General features: G+C 42.1%; 1 protein-coding gene across 1 annotated transcript; it reads right to left on the bottom strand.

The window, feature by feature from the left end:
- Nucleotides 1–514: 514 nt before the first annotated feature.
- On the bottom strand, nucleotides 515–17,312 carry LOC116829565 (DGAT1/2-independent enzyme synthesizing storage lipids-like). Its single transcript, XM_032788435.1, has 7 exons — nucleotides 17,217–17,312; nucleotides 16,983–17,166; nucleotides 15,728–15,892; nucleotides 6,704–6,897; nucleotides 3,530–3,590; nucleotides 3,015–3,154; nucleotides 515–619 (listed from the first exon to the last, which is right to left on the bottom strand). The coding sequence occupies exons 1-7, from the start codon at nucleotides 17,310–17,312 to the stop codon at nucleotides 515–517; spliced, it is 945 nt and encodes a 314-aa protein (XP_032644326.1).
- Between the last annotated feature and the right edge of the window lie 1,207 nt (nucleotides 17,313–18,519).

The following is an 18,519-nucleotide window of genomic DNA, read 5'->3' as shown; positions in this document are numbered from 1 at the left end:
AGCAAGGAATATTTTCTGCAACATAAATTACAGCATCACAGTAAAACGCATTACAACAGTAATGGAAAAATGTGAGCAAAAGAGCACTAGCCAACCATGTGCTGTTTCAAACATTCTTGCTAAAGTTTATTCTGCTCATCATACTTATTTAGCACTTGGCACACAAATTATTCTAGAACAAAGTGACTTTTATTCTAGAATAGAACATCCACAAGCGGAGCTAATCCAGAAAGTTTTCCTGGGTAGACAAGCCTTTAGCAAAGGGGGGAAACCAAGTATAGCTGGAAGTGATCTTTATATGGGGAAATCAACACCAAAAAAACCTTTTGTTTGTTTGTTTTTACCCTGGAAAGGTACTGTTTATGTCCAGAGCACATCAGGTGAGACACAGCAATAATTATTGAAGAATTAACAATAATGCTTCTTAAAAGAAATCACAAGTCTACAGTAACACATGCAATTGTAAAGCTCTTTTACTAGCAAATGCGTAAATGTTTCAGTATATTTGAACACACTAGTCATCTTTCTGATGTTTATCGAATCGTTCCAATAGAGCTCTTAGTATATTTCCTGGTGTTTTTTGGTGCCTGTCTCTTAGAGATTGGATTGCAGTCTTTGCCTGTTAAGCGGAAGAAACAGAGAATTTTACTTCTTTATAAGAACACTGCAGCTCATAGACTCACTATCATGCTTGCTAATGATACATATTTTTAATAATCTGTGGAAAAATGTTATTAGGAAGGGGAAGGGAGGAATCCCCCTCAATATCCTTTAAAACTCATGATGAGAAAGTATTTCATATTTAGCTATTAAAAGCCCCCAGTATATTTGACTATAACCCCAATCCTGCAATGTAGTGTGCCCTCGGGGAGCTCAGTGCAGGATTTGGCCCTATGTCCTGGTCATGCTCAGTGTTAGCTAAGCATGTGAACTCTTCGTCAGACCACACAAGCAAATAACTTAGGGAGAGAATGGAGGAAGAAATTAAGTAAATGGAGGCTGGGAAAGTCTGGAGGGAAGAAGACCATGTCTGTACTGAATTTACTGACTATCTGAAGGGAAGATACAATACTATATATTCAGATTATTTACTACTACCAATGGCTCTAACAATTTTTACTTCCAGACAACAAATATTTATACTATGGTAGTACGCAAAGGCCCCATTCATTACTGAGACCTGTACCAACAGAAAAAGAGAGAGCCCTTTCCCTGACTTCTTATCTAAAGAGACAAACACATGAAGGGTAGGGGATGGGGATATGCACAAAGCCAAATGAATAACATGAAGAATTGACTCATCTTTGCTTACAGTTACGTGCATTGTCGAGTTTTTTTAAATTGATTTTACAGGAAGGGTGTAGGAAAAGGATAGGAGAATAGTAATAATCACAGCTTGTCATCTAACTAGCTATGAGAATGAGGAGTACTGGTGGCACCTCTTTCTTTTTGCTGATACAGACTAAAACGACTACCACTCTGTAACTAGCTATGATAAACATGCTGGCTTTTGTAAGCATTGTGGCAGTGGAGAGTTTTAAGGAGGATTTTGGAGAATGATGAGGTAGTGGCTGATCAGATTTTATCAGGGAGTTTTTCCCCATGCAGAAGAGGCTACCTGGGAGGAAAAACTGAAATATTTAAGGGAGGAACTGAGTGGTAGATAGTAAAGACTGGGGATGCTGGAATTCAGTAGATCCATATATTAACAACTGAAAAATGTTTTCAGAGGTGTGATTGTCTATTTTTGAAGGCAAAAAGAGACCATAGATTTTGATCCTTTGCTACACATTTTGAAGGGCTCTGATATGTATTCATGAGGTTAGAGGTAGGATTTAAATAGTAGATTTGTCAGATAGGCTAAGTTGTTGTGAAACCTTTGCCTATTTCTGCCCTGTGTAGTTCCACTCCCAGACTGATGCCTCTGTCTTTTTACCAGGCTTAGGTGTTTAATAGAGCATCGCTGGCTTCTTTGTCTCTACGCTTCAGTGTGAGAAGCTGCTAATTAATTATTGCACAAGTGGGGCTGGCCCTATCTCCCTTTAAAGAGGCTAGTTACCTGGTGACGATAATCAAGTTGCCTGAAACTGACTGCCCTTGCATCACGTTTTCCACTCCACTGAATAGAATAGAATAGGTTTCCTAAATCCTTTCACTCTGAGTAATGATTATGTGAATCACTTCCCTTCTCTTTTGCAACCAGATAACATCCCTGTGACAAGCTAATTGCTTCCATGGAAATGAAATGGGGAAAGCTTTTAATGAAATGTTTACTTCTTTCTGTGTAGTTTAGCAGCTGGTAACAAGTCCAACCAGCACCAGTGCTAGCTCTCCATAAATAACCAGCAAGTACTCCATGTATCATTGTTTGGAAACCTTTGGTGTAAATTACTGAGGGAAAGCGGCAGGGAGGGGGGTTTTGAGATTCAAACCAGAGCTGGTTGAAACTCACAATTTCCATTCTACAGGAAATTGTGACATTTCAAAATTGCCTTTTGTCCCAATTGGAATGAAGAAAATAGAAGTTTCAAAATTTCCTGCAAAACAAAAATGTACTGAAAACTTTTTTCAGAAATATCAACACAACCATATGAAAATGTTTTATATATATCAAAACGATCAAGTCAAAATTAATTACTTTGATAATTGTGTCAATTTTTTTTGTGAAATTGATACATTCCCGCAGAGTTTTTGATTTAGTTGGATCAGCATTTCCTATTACAAAACTGTTCCATCATAATTTTTTTACCAGCTCTAATTAAAACAACGTACAAATCTATGAAAGATTATGACAATTTAAGACAATGAGGTCAGGAGCCAATGGCAGCCACTGATTACCAATTACAGTCACTAGCATCGGTTAGTGAGCAATCATTCACTATGTGACAGATGACTATAAAACAGTTTTACTTTATAAAAAACTATCAGACATTTTATTTTTGCCTTTTACCCTTGAAAAGCAACAATTTAAATATAGAATACTCGACATTTGACTATTCAGAAAATCAAATTACCTTTTCAGCTAGTTCTGCAGCAGTTACATTTGGATCATATGGGATGGGATCGCCAATATATGTGCGAAATTTGACTGGGAACCCTCCATATAGAGGAACTACTGGCAATCGAGTATATTCATAAAGCCACCTAAATGACCCTGTGAGTTTAAAAAAAAAATTGTAAATGGCGAGCGATAGGTTAGAAGCTAGCTGAGTCCCTTAATCCAAAGAATGCCTGGAGTGCTTAGTTTGCAAAGTGACAAGAGCATTTTACCAAGGCGATGACAAAATAAGCAAGACAATTCGCACGGCATAGAATCTTGGGGGGTGGTGGGGAAACAAACCCTCTACTTACCCTTGCTTTACCTCATACATATTTGATATGCACTCTTATTAATACAGTAAAAAAAACAGTTACCAGAGTTAAAACAGAAGTCTCCATAGATTTACAAGTGTATTTCTAAAATATAGTATATATTGCACATATTAAAAACATTCTAAACTTGAAGGGATACATATGGATTATATCTTACATATTTTTCCAAGTGTCCTGTATCCTTCCCGAAGATTCTGTGTGAACATAGGGATGATGGGCTAATAAACGAGAAAAAAGTGGTGAGGATTTGGATAACATTTCAGTCTAATTTTTTAAAAATCCATCATCTCTGAACTAGAGAGGCATTCCATCTATCACATGATCATAGCAAATGTTACCATCTCATTAAATTGAAATGAAACTGATAAATTTTTATTAGTAAATGAAAGAAGTCATGTGTTTGTTTAGAAAAACTACAGCTAGTTATGTACCATGGGTCTGATCTAACTTAAAAGGGAAGATTCTCAATAAGAATCTTTCCATTGACATCAAGGGGTGTTGGATAGGGTCCCAAAGTACACAAACACTAAAACAACATTGGTGATTAGCATAAAATTTAGAAGCAGAAAGAACAGATTGCATAAATAGTGCAGAACCATTCCAAAGGGACTGCTTCAGAGACATAATCCCAAGGCCGGTGCTACCATTAAGGCGAACTAGGTGGTTGCCTAGGGCTTCAAGATCCAGGGGTGCCAAAAAGCGGTGCCCCCAATTTTTTTTTTACAGCGGTTCCTACCCGAGCACACAGTCGCTGCTCCAGTTCTCCTGCCTCCCAGGCTTGCAGCGCCAATCAGCTGTTTGGCGCCGCAAGCCTGGGAGGAGAATTAGAGTGGGGTAACGTGCTCGGGGAGGACGCAGAGCAGAGGTGAACTGGGGTGGGGATGTGCTGCACGGCTGCTGGAGGAGGGAGCCTCAGGGCAGGGGGGAGCTGCCGCAGGCGTAGGGGTGCCTCAGGGTAGGGGGTGGCAGGGAGCTACCGCAGGGCTGGAGGAGGGGGGATGTGCAAGGTGGAAGTTTCGCCTAGGGCGCGAAACTTCCTTGCACTGGCCCTGTATAATCTGGTGGATTTTGTTTGTTTTTTGTGGTTTTGCCTAAAATAAAAAGCTCAAAAAATATCCGGATATATTATTGGCTGCAAACTCTTGCAGGTAGGCAAACCGAATGAAGCAAAAGTCCTAAAGGAAATTTGCACAGATTCTGCAATTTTAGAAGAGTCGACATAGATGGCATGAGGTGGGGACAAAAAAATGAGCCCTCCATCACTACTCCCTATCCACTACTGTCTGTCCTATGGTTAGCCTCCTTACTGACTGCTGATAGGGATCTTTGAAGCATACAAAATAACACTCTCCTGTTTCATTAGGGGCAGGTAAATTTTGCTATGCTTATTGTACAAGAAGTATTCTGGTATAGGAAATATTTTCCCCAAAGCTGCATAGTGGTATGAGATAATACTAGATAGCGACATTTTATATAGGTTCTCATAAATATATAACATACATATATAACAAATGAGACTATTGCTTTAAAGATAATATATTACTTGGTTGGAGATGATCAACTGAAACACTGAAATGCTCTATTCAAATTGCTCTTGTGTTCACAAGAGTAGTCTCAGAGCTTGACAAGACTTCTGTTGTACTTGGTACAGAGTTGTGTATTTTTCAAGATATGTTGCTATCTCTATTCAGGTTTAATGTTATGCAAATAAAAATGTTAACTACGTTTGAATTTATTTGTCACTGACATTACCCAGGGCGTAATCTGAACCATGAACAGCTGTGTCCCCTCAGTTCTCTACCCTCAGGTGCCTTTTACACTGCTTTACTGTGCAAGTTACCACTTCTGGTCTGCTCATACACAGCCTCCAGCATGTAAATTACTCCCAGTTATAGTGTATGAGTGCTCTAGCCAGTCACTCTGCATTACACTGCAGAGAAACACCAGCAAGTTCCCAGTCCCAGACTTTCCCAAAAATGTATGTCTTGTACTGCCCACCTCTTTCATTGACAATACAAGCTCCTATAATGTCATTTTATTAATAGAAAATGACATGTACAAATCCCGTTATCCCAAATACACTGGTTTAGATAATAAAACAAATTTATTAACTACAATGAGAGAGATTTTAAGTGACTACAAATAATGAGGCATAAAACTCAGAATTGGTTACAGGAAAATAAAAGTATAATGCGTCCAATGCCTAACTTAACAAGCTAAGTGAATTCAAAGTCAAGGTCTCTCTCACCACATGTTTCAGCAGTTTTACTGACTGAATTTCTTTCAGTCAGGATCCCTTTCCCAGTCCAAAGCTATTTCCTTTTTTCTTCAGGTGTTGTGGGTTTTTAGAGAGAAAGGGAGAGAGAATTTGGCACAGCTACTCTCCCTTCTTATAGTTCTTCTCTTTGAGGATCATCCCCAGCTGAGGTTCCGGAGACAAAGTCTGGGTGGATGGGAACCCCCAGCTGTTTTTTTGTCAAGATGTAAATTTTCACCCACATCCTCTTTCCTGCCAAAGAATGGCCACTTAACCAGCTGATGGTCCATTTGATTTTGTTGACACCCAACTGAGGCATTGGCTAGCCTTTTGTCTCTGAGGAACTGGTTTGTGGCTGCTCCCTAGATGTGGAATGTCAGTGATACCATACAGAGGAATCTTATAACTTGACATGCAACGTTGCCACACATATTTTACCAGGACAATAATGATCAGCAAATTATGAGTTTTCAAATTATGCCTCACAGGGCATACTTTGTACAAAATGTATCATATTCTTGTAAAAGGGGTGAACATAGAGGTACAGATCGTGTGACTGATCATGACTGAGTGCTGGGTGTAGCCCCTTGTTCACTGAAGGTGCTGCAGCACAGAGAAAGCTGTAGGTTTGACTAGGTCAATCAACACATTCCTAGCGGGGATTACTGACCCTTGGTGATGACTGCTGGGCTAATGAGACAACTGGCTCAGTAACTGGGTGGATATATATTTGGAAGGAACAGGCAGTCGTGAAAATCTCAGAGGGTGACGAAAGCTTTGTGACAGGCTCCTCCTGTTCAATACCTGTGCTACATCCAATACTGTTTAGAAAGCAAGGATTAAAGATTCATGTGGTGGAAGAGAAATTGATTGTGTGTGTGGTTTTGAGTGAGAGGCCACGAAAACAAGCTAGTCAGCACTGCTCATGGGGTAACTGAAGAAGCACCCTCTGACACTGAGGGCAAGGTAAATCAATTATCTTATAAAACATACTTGAACTATTTTGTTAGTCTTTGGATCCCATGTTCAAGATAGAAAATAGGTCGGTATATACATGCAGGAGGTGGTACTTACCACTTTTGCATCTATAGCCACCTGAGCAAAGCCTTTGCGATTACCCCACAAGAGGTTGTAGTTTTCATCACTAAAGAATGCTTCTCGAACTCCGCCTGGTGAGACACCCAATAAGTGGCCATTCTTCAGAATTTGAACACATTCTTCTCTTCCACCATGCATCACACCAAAAATGTCTAAAAGCAGTTTAATACCTGTAAGAAATATGTCCAGTTTACATTATAATGGGATTCTAGATCACCTTATATTAAGAACCTAAAAAAAAAAAAAGTGACTAAACATCATGTGAAGCAGATAGGCTTGCATGTAAAAACTGAACTCCAAGCCATGATTTGTAAGAGTGACAGACCTTTTTTCTGATAGCATTAGTCTAACCTTTCACCCAGATTTGTGTGTTAGGGAATTTTGTTAAGGTTGAATTGTTGATAGTCAATGAGAACCAAAATATAGAGAGAAGTTAAATACCTGTCTTTGGAAAAGAACTATTGCTTAGTCATAATAACAAGGGATTTTCCTTTGTGTGCATGACTGACTGACAAAGTAAGTGAGGATGCCATGTGTTGACTAGACTGCATATGCACCATCCCCACTGTCAAGGTTCCTCCCCCACTCTGAACTTTAGGGTACAGATGTGGGGACCTGCATGGACACTTCTAAGCTTAATTACTAGCTTAGATCTGGTAACACTGCTACCATCCAGAAATTTCAGTGTCTGGAACACTTCCTGTCCCCAATAACCTTCTCCTCCCTGGCAGCCTTGAGAGCTTTTTCACCAAGTTCCTGGTGAACACGATCCAACCCCTTGGATCTTAACACAAGGAGATATTAACCATCCTCCCTTCCTTTCCCCACCAATTCCTGGTGAGTCCAATCCAATCCCCTTGGATTTAAAACAAGGAAAATCAATCAGGTTCTTAAAAAGAAAGTTAATTAAAGAAAGAAAGGTAAAAATCATCTCTGTAAAATCAGGATGGAAATACTTTACAGGGTAATCATTCCTATAGCCAATGAACCCAATCTAGCCTTAGGTTCAAATTACAGCAAACAGAGGTAAAATCCTCTCAGCAAAAAGGAACATTTACAAGTTGAGAAAACAAAAATAAGACTAACACGCCTTGCCTGGCTATTACTTACAAGTTTGAAACAGAGACTGATTCAGAAGGTTGGAGAGCCTGGATTGACATCTGGTCCCTCTTAGTCCAAGGGCGAACAACCCCAAAACAAAGAGCACAAACAAAGACTTCCCCCCACAAGATCTGAAAGTATCTTGTCCCCTTATTGATCCTGGTCAGTGTCAGCCAGGTTTACTGAGCTTCTTAACCCTTTACAGGTAAAGAGGCATTAACCCTTAACTATCTGTTATGAACCAGCAGGCTTTAGTATTCTCCATCCTGGAGCTGAGCAGAACTCTTCCGTAGTGCTCACCCCAGCTACTGACAATTGTTGTGTTGCTAGGGATTGAAACTGAAGCAAGAGTATTGTCTTGCCTGTACTTTCAATCTCCACACTGCAGTGCTCAGCAGCATGGAGGAAGAAGTAGCTGGACTAGATGCAGAGTGGTGAGGAATTTGGGAGGAGCAGACAGGAGCTAGGTGGAAGGGAGCAAGAGGGAGACTGAAACAGGTTGGAAGTGGAAGAGAAGGCTGGGGAAGGGCAGGCTGGAGGGACAGAAGTAAAGGTTTCAGGCTAGGGTAGAAAGCATCTTTTACTACTATACACACTCCTCACCTAAGCCTGGACTGAAATACCAAATTCCTGAGTCTCAGGCCAGGTCTACACTGCGACTTTAAATCGGTTTAATGGCCGATATACGATTTACGCTGTCCCGTTCACACGACGTCGTCATTAATATCGAGTTAAACGGCTCTTAAATCGATTTCAGAAATCCTCCAGACGAGAGTAGGTACGCTAAATTCGAAAGTGATAACTTGGATTAGGGTTCGTGTGGACGGAAATTGACATTATTGGCCTCTAGAGGTATCCCACTGTGCACCACTGACCGCTCTGGTCGCAATCCGAACTTGGATGCGGAGTGCGGTAAACAGGAAAGCCCCGAGACCTTTGAATGACATTTCCGCTTTCACGTGTCCAGCTCTGATCAGCACGGTGGCGATGCAGTTCAAATGCAAAAGTAGCTCCTGCATTGAACCTTACGGAGATAACTAGATCTATCGCTGTATGTGAGAACAAATCTGTTTTATCAGAGCTCCGTTAAAGAACAGGAAATGCCAAAGCGTTGAAAAATAAACTCCAGGATACACAGCGGTGCATGCACTTAACGGGAAGCCAGAACTCAAACGGATGCTCATGGAGGGAGGGGGTAAGGAGGACTACAGCTACAGTCTCCACAGCAGTCTCTGAAAACTATTTGCATTCTTTGGCTGAGCGCCCAATGTCTGTAGCTTAATACACGGTGTCTTGCGTGATTCACGGAACAGCTCGTCAGTCTCTTCCCCCCCCCAGCACGTGAAGAGAAATAAAATAATAATTCCTTGAGTACTGTAAATGTCACCCTCTGTGTACTGAATGCTGCTGCAGAGAGTACACGAGGTGTTTGACAAGGTCAGGATACTGTTTGTGATCTCAGGTCCATGATTGCTGTGCTATGGCTTTGCCCAATGCACTCCGGGAAAAAGGGCCAAAGGGTTGTCTGCTGCCTTACAAAGGGAGGGTGAGGCTGTACCCAGCACACCGGGCAATGTTTTCTGCCCCATCAGGCACTGTGCTCTCAACCCGGAAGTGGAACTATGGGATAGCTGAGGAACAGCTACCCACAGTGCACCGCTCTGAAATCGATGGTAGCTTGGACCATAGACGCAAACAATCGATTTCGTGTTCCCACTGTGGACGCGCTAAACCGTTTTATTAGATCTGTTTTGTAATATCGGTTTAAGCAATTGCAAATACATCGTGCAGTGTAGATGTACCCTCAGTATGTCTCTGCTGTCAGTAAATATCTCTAAAACCCCCTGGCTAAATGTATGTCTCATTCCCCTCTAGTGACTTGTCCACTTAAAGGATGACAACATACTACTGTTATCAGTTACTCTGTTAGCTCAAGTGGCAGAAGTCTATGCTGTAGATCTGAAGGATCCAGCCATGCTGTTGACCTTTGTGCAGAATTCGATGACTCACGATGAGATTTCTATTTATTTTGAATTGTCCATTTTTAAAAGCTCAGGGAGTTACATACAAAAATACTAAGTTTGCAAAGTCAAGCACTAATAAAGAAATGCCACACTTAAGAATGCCTATGAAATCTAATTTGCCCCCCCACCATGAATATACTTTTGATACAGTCTCTAATTACATGACCACAAACTATTTTCTTTCCATAGGACTCCTGCCTCAGCATGTACAGGATAGACCATACTCACTGGAAGGTAATTATTCAGTATTTTGTTTTAGCTGTGTCATCATTCAATTAATGGCCACATGACTTACTCATTATGCATTCTTCAGACCCTGCTCTGAATACAACATTATAAAAAAAGCCCTTGGAAAATTCATGGCATTGCAGTTGGGGTTGGTCTCCCATAGCACCTCCTTGGGGTATGACAGTGTGTTGGATACACCCAGCCTCTAGTCAGCAATGACTGGGTGGTCAACAACATGGGTCTGGGTGTGGGAGACTCAGCCCTCTGACTGAGTTCCACAGAAGTCCGTTCTTTCCTGGGCTTTCAAAGATCTAAAGGAAAACCACCAAACACACAACAAGATTCTCTTCCTTCAGGAAGCCCCTGGCAGGTCATAGGCCTGTGCAGCCCCCACAGATGAGTTACTGGTAATAGTGCCAAAGTAATCATTCTGCATCAGGCCCACCTTCCCCTCAGAGGGCGCCAGCAGGAAGTAATTGTTTGAGCAATCCCCGCTCTTAACCAAACTCTTCCCTGGGAGATGATCTTCTCTCACATATGCCACTACCTGAGCTATAGTTCTCCCTTTTAGGCCATCCCACTCATTGAAGATTGAGGTGGGGTTGAACAGTCTGGCCCAGAGCTTTTCATTAACCCTCACTTGGCCAGTCCCAGGTTTGTATACCCACCACAGGCATTCATCACTTCAGTATCTGAGTGCTGCACAGAATTTGAAGAATATATCTTCATAATAATCCTGTGAGATGAGGCACTATTATTATCCTCATTTTACAGATGAGGAACCGAGGTTCAGAGAAATTAAGCTCCGAAGTGTCCACTAATTTGAAGTGCCAAATTTGTAAAAGATATGGCCTGATTTTTCAGAGTATTTAGCATTGTATATCACTTTATATGTTCAGAGTACGTCTCCCATTGACTTCAGTTGCAGCTGTGAATGCTCATCACTTTTGCAAATCAGCCCTAGGATCTCAAGGTGGACACCCAGAAAATGCAAAATGCACAATTAGTGACCCCCTGTGAAAAGTTTGGTTTAAATGACTTGCTCAGAATCACATAGGAACTCTGTGGCAGAGGCAGAGATAGACTCTAATTCTCCAGAGTGGTATTCAGCTGCCTTAACCATGAGACCATCCCTTCTCTTTATGCAACGCCCTGCCTCTTTCACAACGCACCTTCCAACATCTGCAACAAATAGGGCCAGCGTCTTACAACCAACAGCCTACACAACTCTAATGCATTTTCAAAGCATAGTCTATCTTGTGCACTGAATAAGGCAGAGGTCTTGTGGAAAAATAGTATAAGATCGTGTAATTAGGGACTGTATCATAATGCGTATGCACAAGGAGAACAAAGTAATGTTGCACAAGCAACCTTAATTCTGACATTTCCTAACTTTTAACTGCTTGATTTTTCAACCTTTATGTTCTTTTAACATAGCTTTTTTATTGTAATATCAATACCTTGAGATTGACCGTACCCTGTTATTTTGAGGCTGATAGCTAAAAAAGATCTGCCACCTTCCCAAATTATTAGATAAAGCGGATAAGGAATTATTGTATTTGGCAGTAATTAACCTGATAATTAGATTAATCAGGTTAGTATCAATGGACCAATCTTAATCTGATTTGTTTATATTTGATGTTATTGTTTGATTTTTGTTTATATAAAATTGGAAAGTTCTGTGAACTGGATGTTTCTTATCCAGACGTCAGTACCTGGGATGACCAGTAACCCAAGGTTAGTAATGAAGACAAATCAAATAAGCCACCTATTGGTAATCCACACAATCTCTCTCTTTAGTCCTCACATTCAACCAAAGTTAGCTACACTTTAAATATCGATCAGACAAGACATTTTGTTATAGTCAATACCAACAAGTCTAGCATAACAAAATCCTCTGATATTATTGGCACTAACACTCTGACATGTGCAGCCACCATTGTATGGAAAGGCATTTGCACTTTCAAACTATAGCAAAAATTCTGGCTACAACCTGGGCATGAAGCCATCAGTCCTTAGGGAAATTCAACTAGTACGGAATGCTCCAGCACATCTCCTCAGCAACATGGGTTACAGTGATCACATCAAACCTATCCTCCACTCTCTATGCTGGCTTCCCATAGAATATCAAGTCACATTCAAGGTCTCGGTCCTTATCTTCAAGGTGCTCAATGGCCTGGCTGAAGACTATGGTCAGCAATGTTACTCCTCAGCACAATGAAACGTTCCACCTTAAAGGTAAAGTTCATCTGTGCAGACCAGGCTTTCTCTGTAGAAGGGACTCTCACAGGAACTAAGGACCATCACAGACCTCCCCATCTTCAGCACCAAGTGTAAGGTGCATTTCTTCCACCTTGCTTTCTCTAGCATAAACAACATAGCCTGTGAAAAGAAAGAAAGAAAGAAAGAAAGAACAAAACCCCTACTGCAACAGAATGCTACACTGTACACAAAATTCTCCCCCTGAGAAGAGCGTGAGACTAAACATGTGACAAACTACAAGCGATGTTAATCATACCACTTCATGCACTACTGGAAGGCGCTTAGATACTATGGTGGTGAGGTCAATATAAGAACCTATATGGTATAAAACAGCAGAGACAGCCTGTGCCTGCTGATGGGGGCAGAGGGGCATAACCGAATAACGGCTGGAGTCACGCCCCCTGAGGCTGCACCCCCAGCCAGTAAGCAGTGCCCCCCCCCCTGGAAAGCAGCAGCCCCTCCCTGCAGCTCCCAGGCTGTTCCTCCACCTCTGCTTCTCCCTGCCTGGCTCAACTCTCAGCTCACTGATTCAGCTGCCCTGCAGGGAGGGGGCCTGGCTGCACCATGTGACTGAGCAATCTGTGGGGGCATGTGACCCCCACAAGCCCCCTCACACGTTGTTTCAGTTGTACAGTATACTATAGTACAATGGACAAAGTTACGGTCAAGAGAGGCCTTTGTCCTACAATGAATAAAACAGCTAAGATGGATGGAATACTACCAGAGGAATTTGGTAGTGAGCAGCCCTGATCAGTGCAAGCTGATGTCTTTTAGAACATTAGTTGAAAGATACAATACAAGAAATCTTGAAATATACCTGTTCCAGAAAAAGTGCTGACAAACATAAAAACTGCCAGGTAAATTTATCCCTACTGTATTACTGGTAGTTTGAAAGACTGCTGAAAAGGATCTAGGGCTTATACTGCATCACAAACTGAATATGAATGAACAATGTGATGCAGCTGTGAAAAAGGCTAATATCATTCTGGGGTGTATTAACAGGAGTTTCATATGTAAGAAATGGGAGGTAACTGGCCCACACTACTTGGCATTGATGAGGCCTCAGCTGGATAACTGTGTCCAGTTCTGGATGCCACACTTTAGGAAAAATATGGATAAATTAGAATGAGTCCAGAGGAGAGCAACAAAAATGATAAAAGGTTTAGAAAACCTGATCTATGAGGAAGGTTGAAAAGACTGGGCATGTTTAGACTTAAGAAAAGAAGACTGAGGAGGAGACCTGGCAATAGTCTTCAAATATGTTAAGGACTGTTGCAAATAGGACAGTGATCAACTGTTCTACATGTCCACTCGAGGTAAGACAAGATGTAATGAATTATCTGCAGCAAAGGAGATTTAAGTTAGATATTAGGAAAAAATTCTAACAATAGGGGTCATTAAGTTTTGGAATAGGCTTCCTAGGGAAATTGTGGAATCCCCATTACTGGAGGTTTTTAAGAACAGTTTAGACAAACACCTGTCCGGGATGGTCACTCTAGGCTAATTTGGTCCTGCCTTAGCACAGGGTGCTGGGCTTGATGATCTCTCAAGGTCCCTTCCAGCCCTACAGTTCTACGATTCTGTGAAGACTCAGGCATGAAACCTTCAGCATTTAGCAAACTACAGCTAGTACAGAATGCCACAGTGCATCTCTTCAGCAACACAGGCTACCGGGAAGATATCAGATCTGTCCTCCACTCTCTATACTGACTTCCAACAGAATATTGAATCAGTCCTGATCTTCAAAGAACTCCATGACCTGGGCCCAGGATATATGAAAAATCATCTAAAGTTCTGGAGTGAAGACCATGGCTGATGACTGCACTTCTCTGGCACAATGGAACTCTCAACAATAAGAGTAAAACCTGTCTATGCAGGAGACAAAACTTTCTCTGGGGGGAGTCTGAGAATTTGGAATGAACTCCCTCAGGAACTAAGGACCATCAAAAACATCATCAATTCAGGTGCAAGGTGCATTTCTTTGACTTTGGCTTCTAAAAAGTCACACCCTACCAAAACAAGATACTCCGCTGCACACATTTCTCCCTCTGGGGAGATGATGAGAGAACAAACAACATGTAACAGATATGTAGTCACGTGGCTTAATGCACTACTGGAAGGCACTCAGATACTACAGTGATGAGTGCAGTATAAAAAACTCTAGTGAATAGAATAGAAACAGAACAGTTAATATGTACACTTGGAGGACAGATGTCTTAAGGGGAGGAATGTTGATACATGTGACACATTCCTACATAAGTAAAATATAACATTTTATCATGCCGATACAGAAAGTTTATTTATTAGAATAGTTTATATGTAGGGCCCTACCAAATTTATGGTTCGCTTTGGTCAATTTCATGGTCATAAGACTTTAAAAATAATAAATTTCATGATTTCCAATATTTAAATTTGAAATTTCAGGGTGTTATAACTGTAGGGGTCCTGACACAGAAGGGGTCTATGGGGAGTCACAAGTCTGTTGTTGAGGGATTGACAATTGCTACCCTTACTTCTGTGCTGCTGCTGGCGGTGGTGCTACCTTCAGAGATGGGCGGCTGGAGAGCAGCAGCTGCTGCCTGGGAGCACAGCTCTGAAGGCAGTGCCACCACCACCAGCAGCATAAACGTAAGGATGGCACAGCATGGTATTGCCACCCATACTTCTGCACTGCTGCCTTCAGAGCTAGGCCCTCAGCCAGCAGCTTCCACTCTCCGGCTGCCCAGCTCTGAAGGCCGCACAGAAGTAAAGGTGGCAATATCATACCATGCCACCCTTATTTCTGTGCTGCTGCCTTCATAGCTGGGCAGCCTCATCTACATTAACCTTATGATGCCCCGCCCAGACCCACTTTTGGGTTGGGATCCCCAGTTTGAGAAATGCTGTCTCCTCTTTGAAATCTATATAGTATAGGGTAAAAAGTACACAAAAGACCAGATTTCATGGGCTGTGACGTGTTTTTCACAGCCATGAATTAGTAGGGCCCTATTTATGTATTAGTTACAACTTTGAAAATCAATAATAAAACTAGTTTAATAGTGCGTTCTTTTCACTTACAACAGCCTTAATTATACCAAAAATATTAAATGGGATACTTTACAGAAGAAAGAACACTGCCCCTTCTTTATCGTAATGCCACATGCAAAGTTTTTGGAAATCTGTGAACCAACAGCTATTTTGAACTTCAGGAGATCTCAGATTTCCTCAAACATTTGAAATTACACTATTTTTTGTAGTACACACTGGAAAGCAATCTGAAAGTGCCTGTACTAATGTATGTATCTCTAGTATTAATGTATGAATTTCACCAAGTATCTTTGAATTTAAAATATTTCTAACTCTCCTCCCGTCCCTTCACCTGCCCAGTACAATGAAAGTGCTTTACCTGGTATTTTAAATGTGAAGTGATCAGCTACTGAATGGCAGAGTCTGCCCTTCTGGTTACATAATCTAGCCAGAAAGTACAAATAGTCTATAGGTGTGGCACCATGGTAATAAACAATCAGTCCTGGTCCTTCTGGGATGTTTTCCACACCATGAAGCTCATAACCTGTGAAGTACACAAAGTGCAATTAGTTTTCTACCAGTCATGTTGTGATTTAACCGTAAGTTCCTTACTAGATACCAGCAGGAAGTTATAAAGGAAACTGCACCAAAGATTAACTTCTCATTTGCCATGTCACTGATATCAAGTTAAAGTTGATTGTAAGGTGATGTTGTTACAGAAGGAACTGTGTAAGAGGGAATTAAACCTCTACAGCAAACTGTCTTCACTTCACAATAGCTATTATAAAGGCATTTGCTCAATGGGCTGTAGCCTTTATGATTCAGTGAAGTGGGGAAGAATAGGAAACATGAATATGACCCTATGACCAGAACAGATCCTGCCTGAGAGACCTGGGGTTCTGGGAATCATGAACAAGATCAGGGGGTGGCGGGGAGGTTAGCCATTCAGGGCGGGAGGGCAAAGAGATCTAGGTGGATATTGCCTTGCTTTTTACAGAAACTGGGAGTTTGGTGTGGTGAATCAGGTCCAAGAGCACCTTTCTTTGGGGTCCAAAGTGTGCCACCTATTACATACCTCCCAACTTGGATGGCTGGTGTTCTACTCCCCAAAAGCCATCTCACCGAGATGTCCATACCTGTACCTGGAAGGCATACAGCTGCAAAGCTAGATACCACCAGACCACCCAAGAATCGGTGTTCTTCGAAATATTAAGCTAATGCAATAGGGCACAATCTGTAAAAGACAGTACTGGAGGGATACCATATTAGCCCTAGGACTGTTAAATGCCCCTTCTCAATTCTATAATATTTAGTTTCTCATGGAAAGTGATTTCAGTTCAAACATAGCAGTAAGTGTTCATAATATTGAAAGGCTTAAGCACCAGTTTGGAACACAAATGTCTGAGTGAATGACAGGGCATTGACACAGGATTTTTTTTTATCATAAAAAAGACCTTGTCATAGTGAACCAGCCAGAGAACTTGCTCTGGAATAGTTAAAGAAGCAGCCAGCATTGCAAAGTGGGGTAGGAAGTAACCAGCTAGTATTTGTTTGGAGACCAGGGTTTTCTTTAGTGCCGTCACTTTATATAAGAGGGCTTGGATTCATGTTTAAAGAAAAAAAATCTTGCTTACCATGCCATAACTTTCCATACAAGTCCCAAAGACATATCACCATTTGCCTGCCATTGTCCCATAACTTACTGGAATAATCCCCGTTTAGGAGATACTTTCTCTTGTAAACATGAAGAAGAAGACTGGAAAGGTAGAGAACACCAAACAGAACGATATGAAATGCAAGCAGCATTATATATGGACAAATCTACAGCAACAAGAAGTAGAACACCTAAACCAGATAGTCTTAAGGTGCTCCAGACCAGTCAATTCTTCCAATATGTCAGTCAGATAGATCATATAGTTTACAAGTTTCTGCTCTGAAATACTGGATTTACTTCTGCTTAGCATCTCCTGTTAAAAAGAGAATGAAACAAACTAAGTCCAAAACTCTTCATAGTCAAGGCAGCTTTCTTTGCTTTTCCACTAGGAAAAGATGACATTATCCTTTATTCTTCCTACTAGCAGAGAAGTTCCACACATTTTTATTTAATTTAAATGGTGTTCTTAACATTAACTGACTGTTCTATGTAAACTAGGACTTTGATATATGGCTAATACTATGGTTACATATAAATATGTGTTATTTTTTATTTCTATTAGATAGTGCCCCATTATACTGGGCACTGTAATTAAGCACATATTAAGACATTGTCTCTGCTCCAAGTAGCTTCCAGTCCAAAGCTCTGATTCCACAAATGTATGCTTGAATTCAATAGGAATACTCATATGCTTAAAGTTAAGCATGTTCATAAGCATTGTCAGGATCAGAGCCTAAGACTACAAGTGGGTGGGAGGTGTCAGGGCAGTGGGGTGTCAGGACAGATGGGTGGGAGGTTTTGGGGCTTTGGTTGGGGGGTGTCAGGGCAGTTGGGTGTCAGGACAGGTGGTTGGGGGGTGTCAGGGCAGTGGGTGTTGAGGCAGTTTCGGGTGTCGGGGCAGTTGGGTGTCAGGGCAGTTGGGTGCCAGAGCGGGTGGGTGTGGGGGCAGTTGGGTGGGGATGTCGAGGCAGTTGTGTGTCAGGACATGTAGGTGGGAGGGTGTCAGAGCAGTTGGGGAATGTCAGAGTGGTTGGGGGGTGTCGGGGCAGTTGGGGGGTGTCAGAGCGGTTGGGGGGTGGGGACAGTCAGGGGGCGTTGGGGCGGTTGGAGGTGTCAGAGCGGTTGAGGGGTGTCAGGGCAGTTGAAGGGGTCAGGGGCAGTTGGGGGGTGTCAGGGAGGTTGGGGGGTATCAGGGCAGTTGGGGGGTGTCAGAGTGGTTGAGGGGTGTTGGGGCAGTTGGGGGGTGTCAGAGTGGTTGGGGGGTGGGGACAGTCAAGGGGTGTCAGGGCGGTTGGTTTGGAAAGGTTGCCAGGGCGGTTGAAAAGGGGTCAGAGGCACATTGGGGGGTTCCGGGGAGGTTGGAGGGTGTCAGAGCGGTTGGGGGTGGGACAACTAAGTCGAGGGGTGGTCAGCGGTGGTTGAGGGTGTGTCAGGGCGGTTGAGAGGGGTCAAGGGTAGTTGGGGGGTGTGGGGCAGTTGGGGGGTGTCAGAGCGGTTGGGGGGTGTGGGGCAGTTGG

The sequence above is a fragment of the Chelonoidis abingdonii genome, chromosome 2, assembly GCF_003597395.2.
Source record: "Chelonoidis abingdonii isolate Lonesome George chromosome 2, CheloAbing_2.0, whole genome shotgun sequence".
In the NCBI taxonomy this organism is placed as follows: Eukaryota; Metazoa; Chordata; order Testudines; family Testudinidae; genus Chelonoidis; species Chelonoidis abingdonii.
This window is presented reverse-complemented; position numbering and strand designations above follow the sequence as displayed.

Bases quoted from the DNA above. Each gene is read 5' to 3' on its own strand.
- LOC116829565 (XM_032788435.1), bottom strand. From the start codon at position 17,312: ATGCTAAGCAGAAGTAAATCCAGTATTTCAGAGCAGAAACTTGTAAAC. The intron at 3,591-6,703 runs GTAAGTACCACC...CTCGTTTATTAG, and splicing joins TGGCTATAGATGCAAAAGTG to CCCATCATCCCTATGTTCAC. The intron at 620-3,014 runs GTAATTTGATTT...TCCGCTTAACAG, and splicing joins CTGCAGAACTAGCTGAAAAG to GCAAAGACTGCAATCCAATC.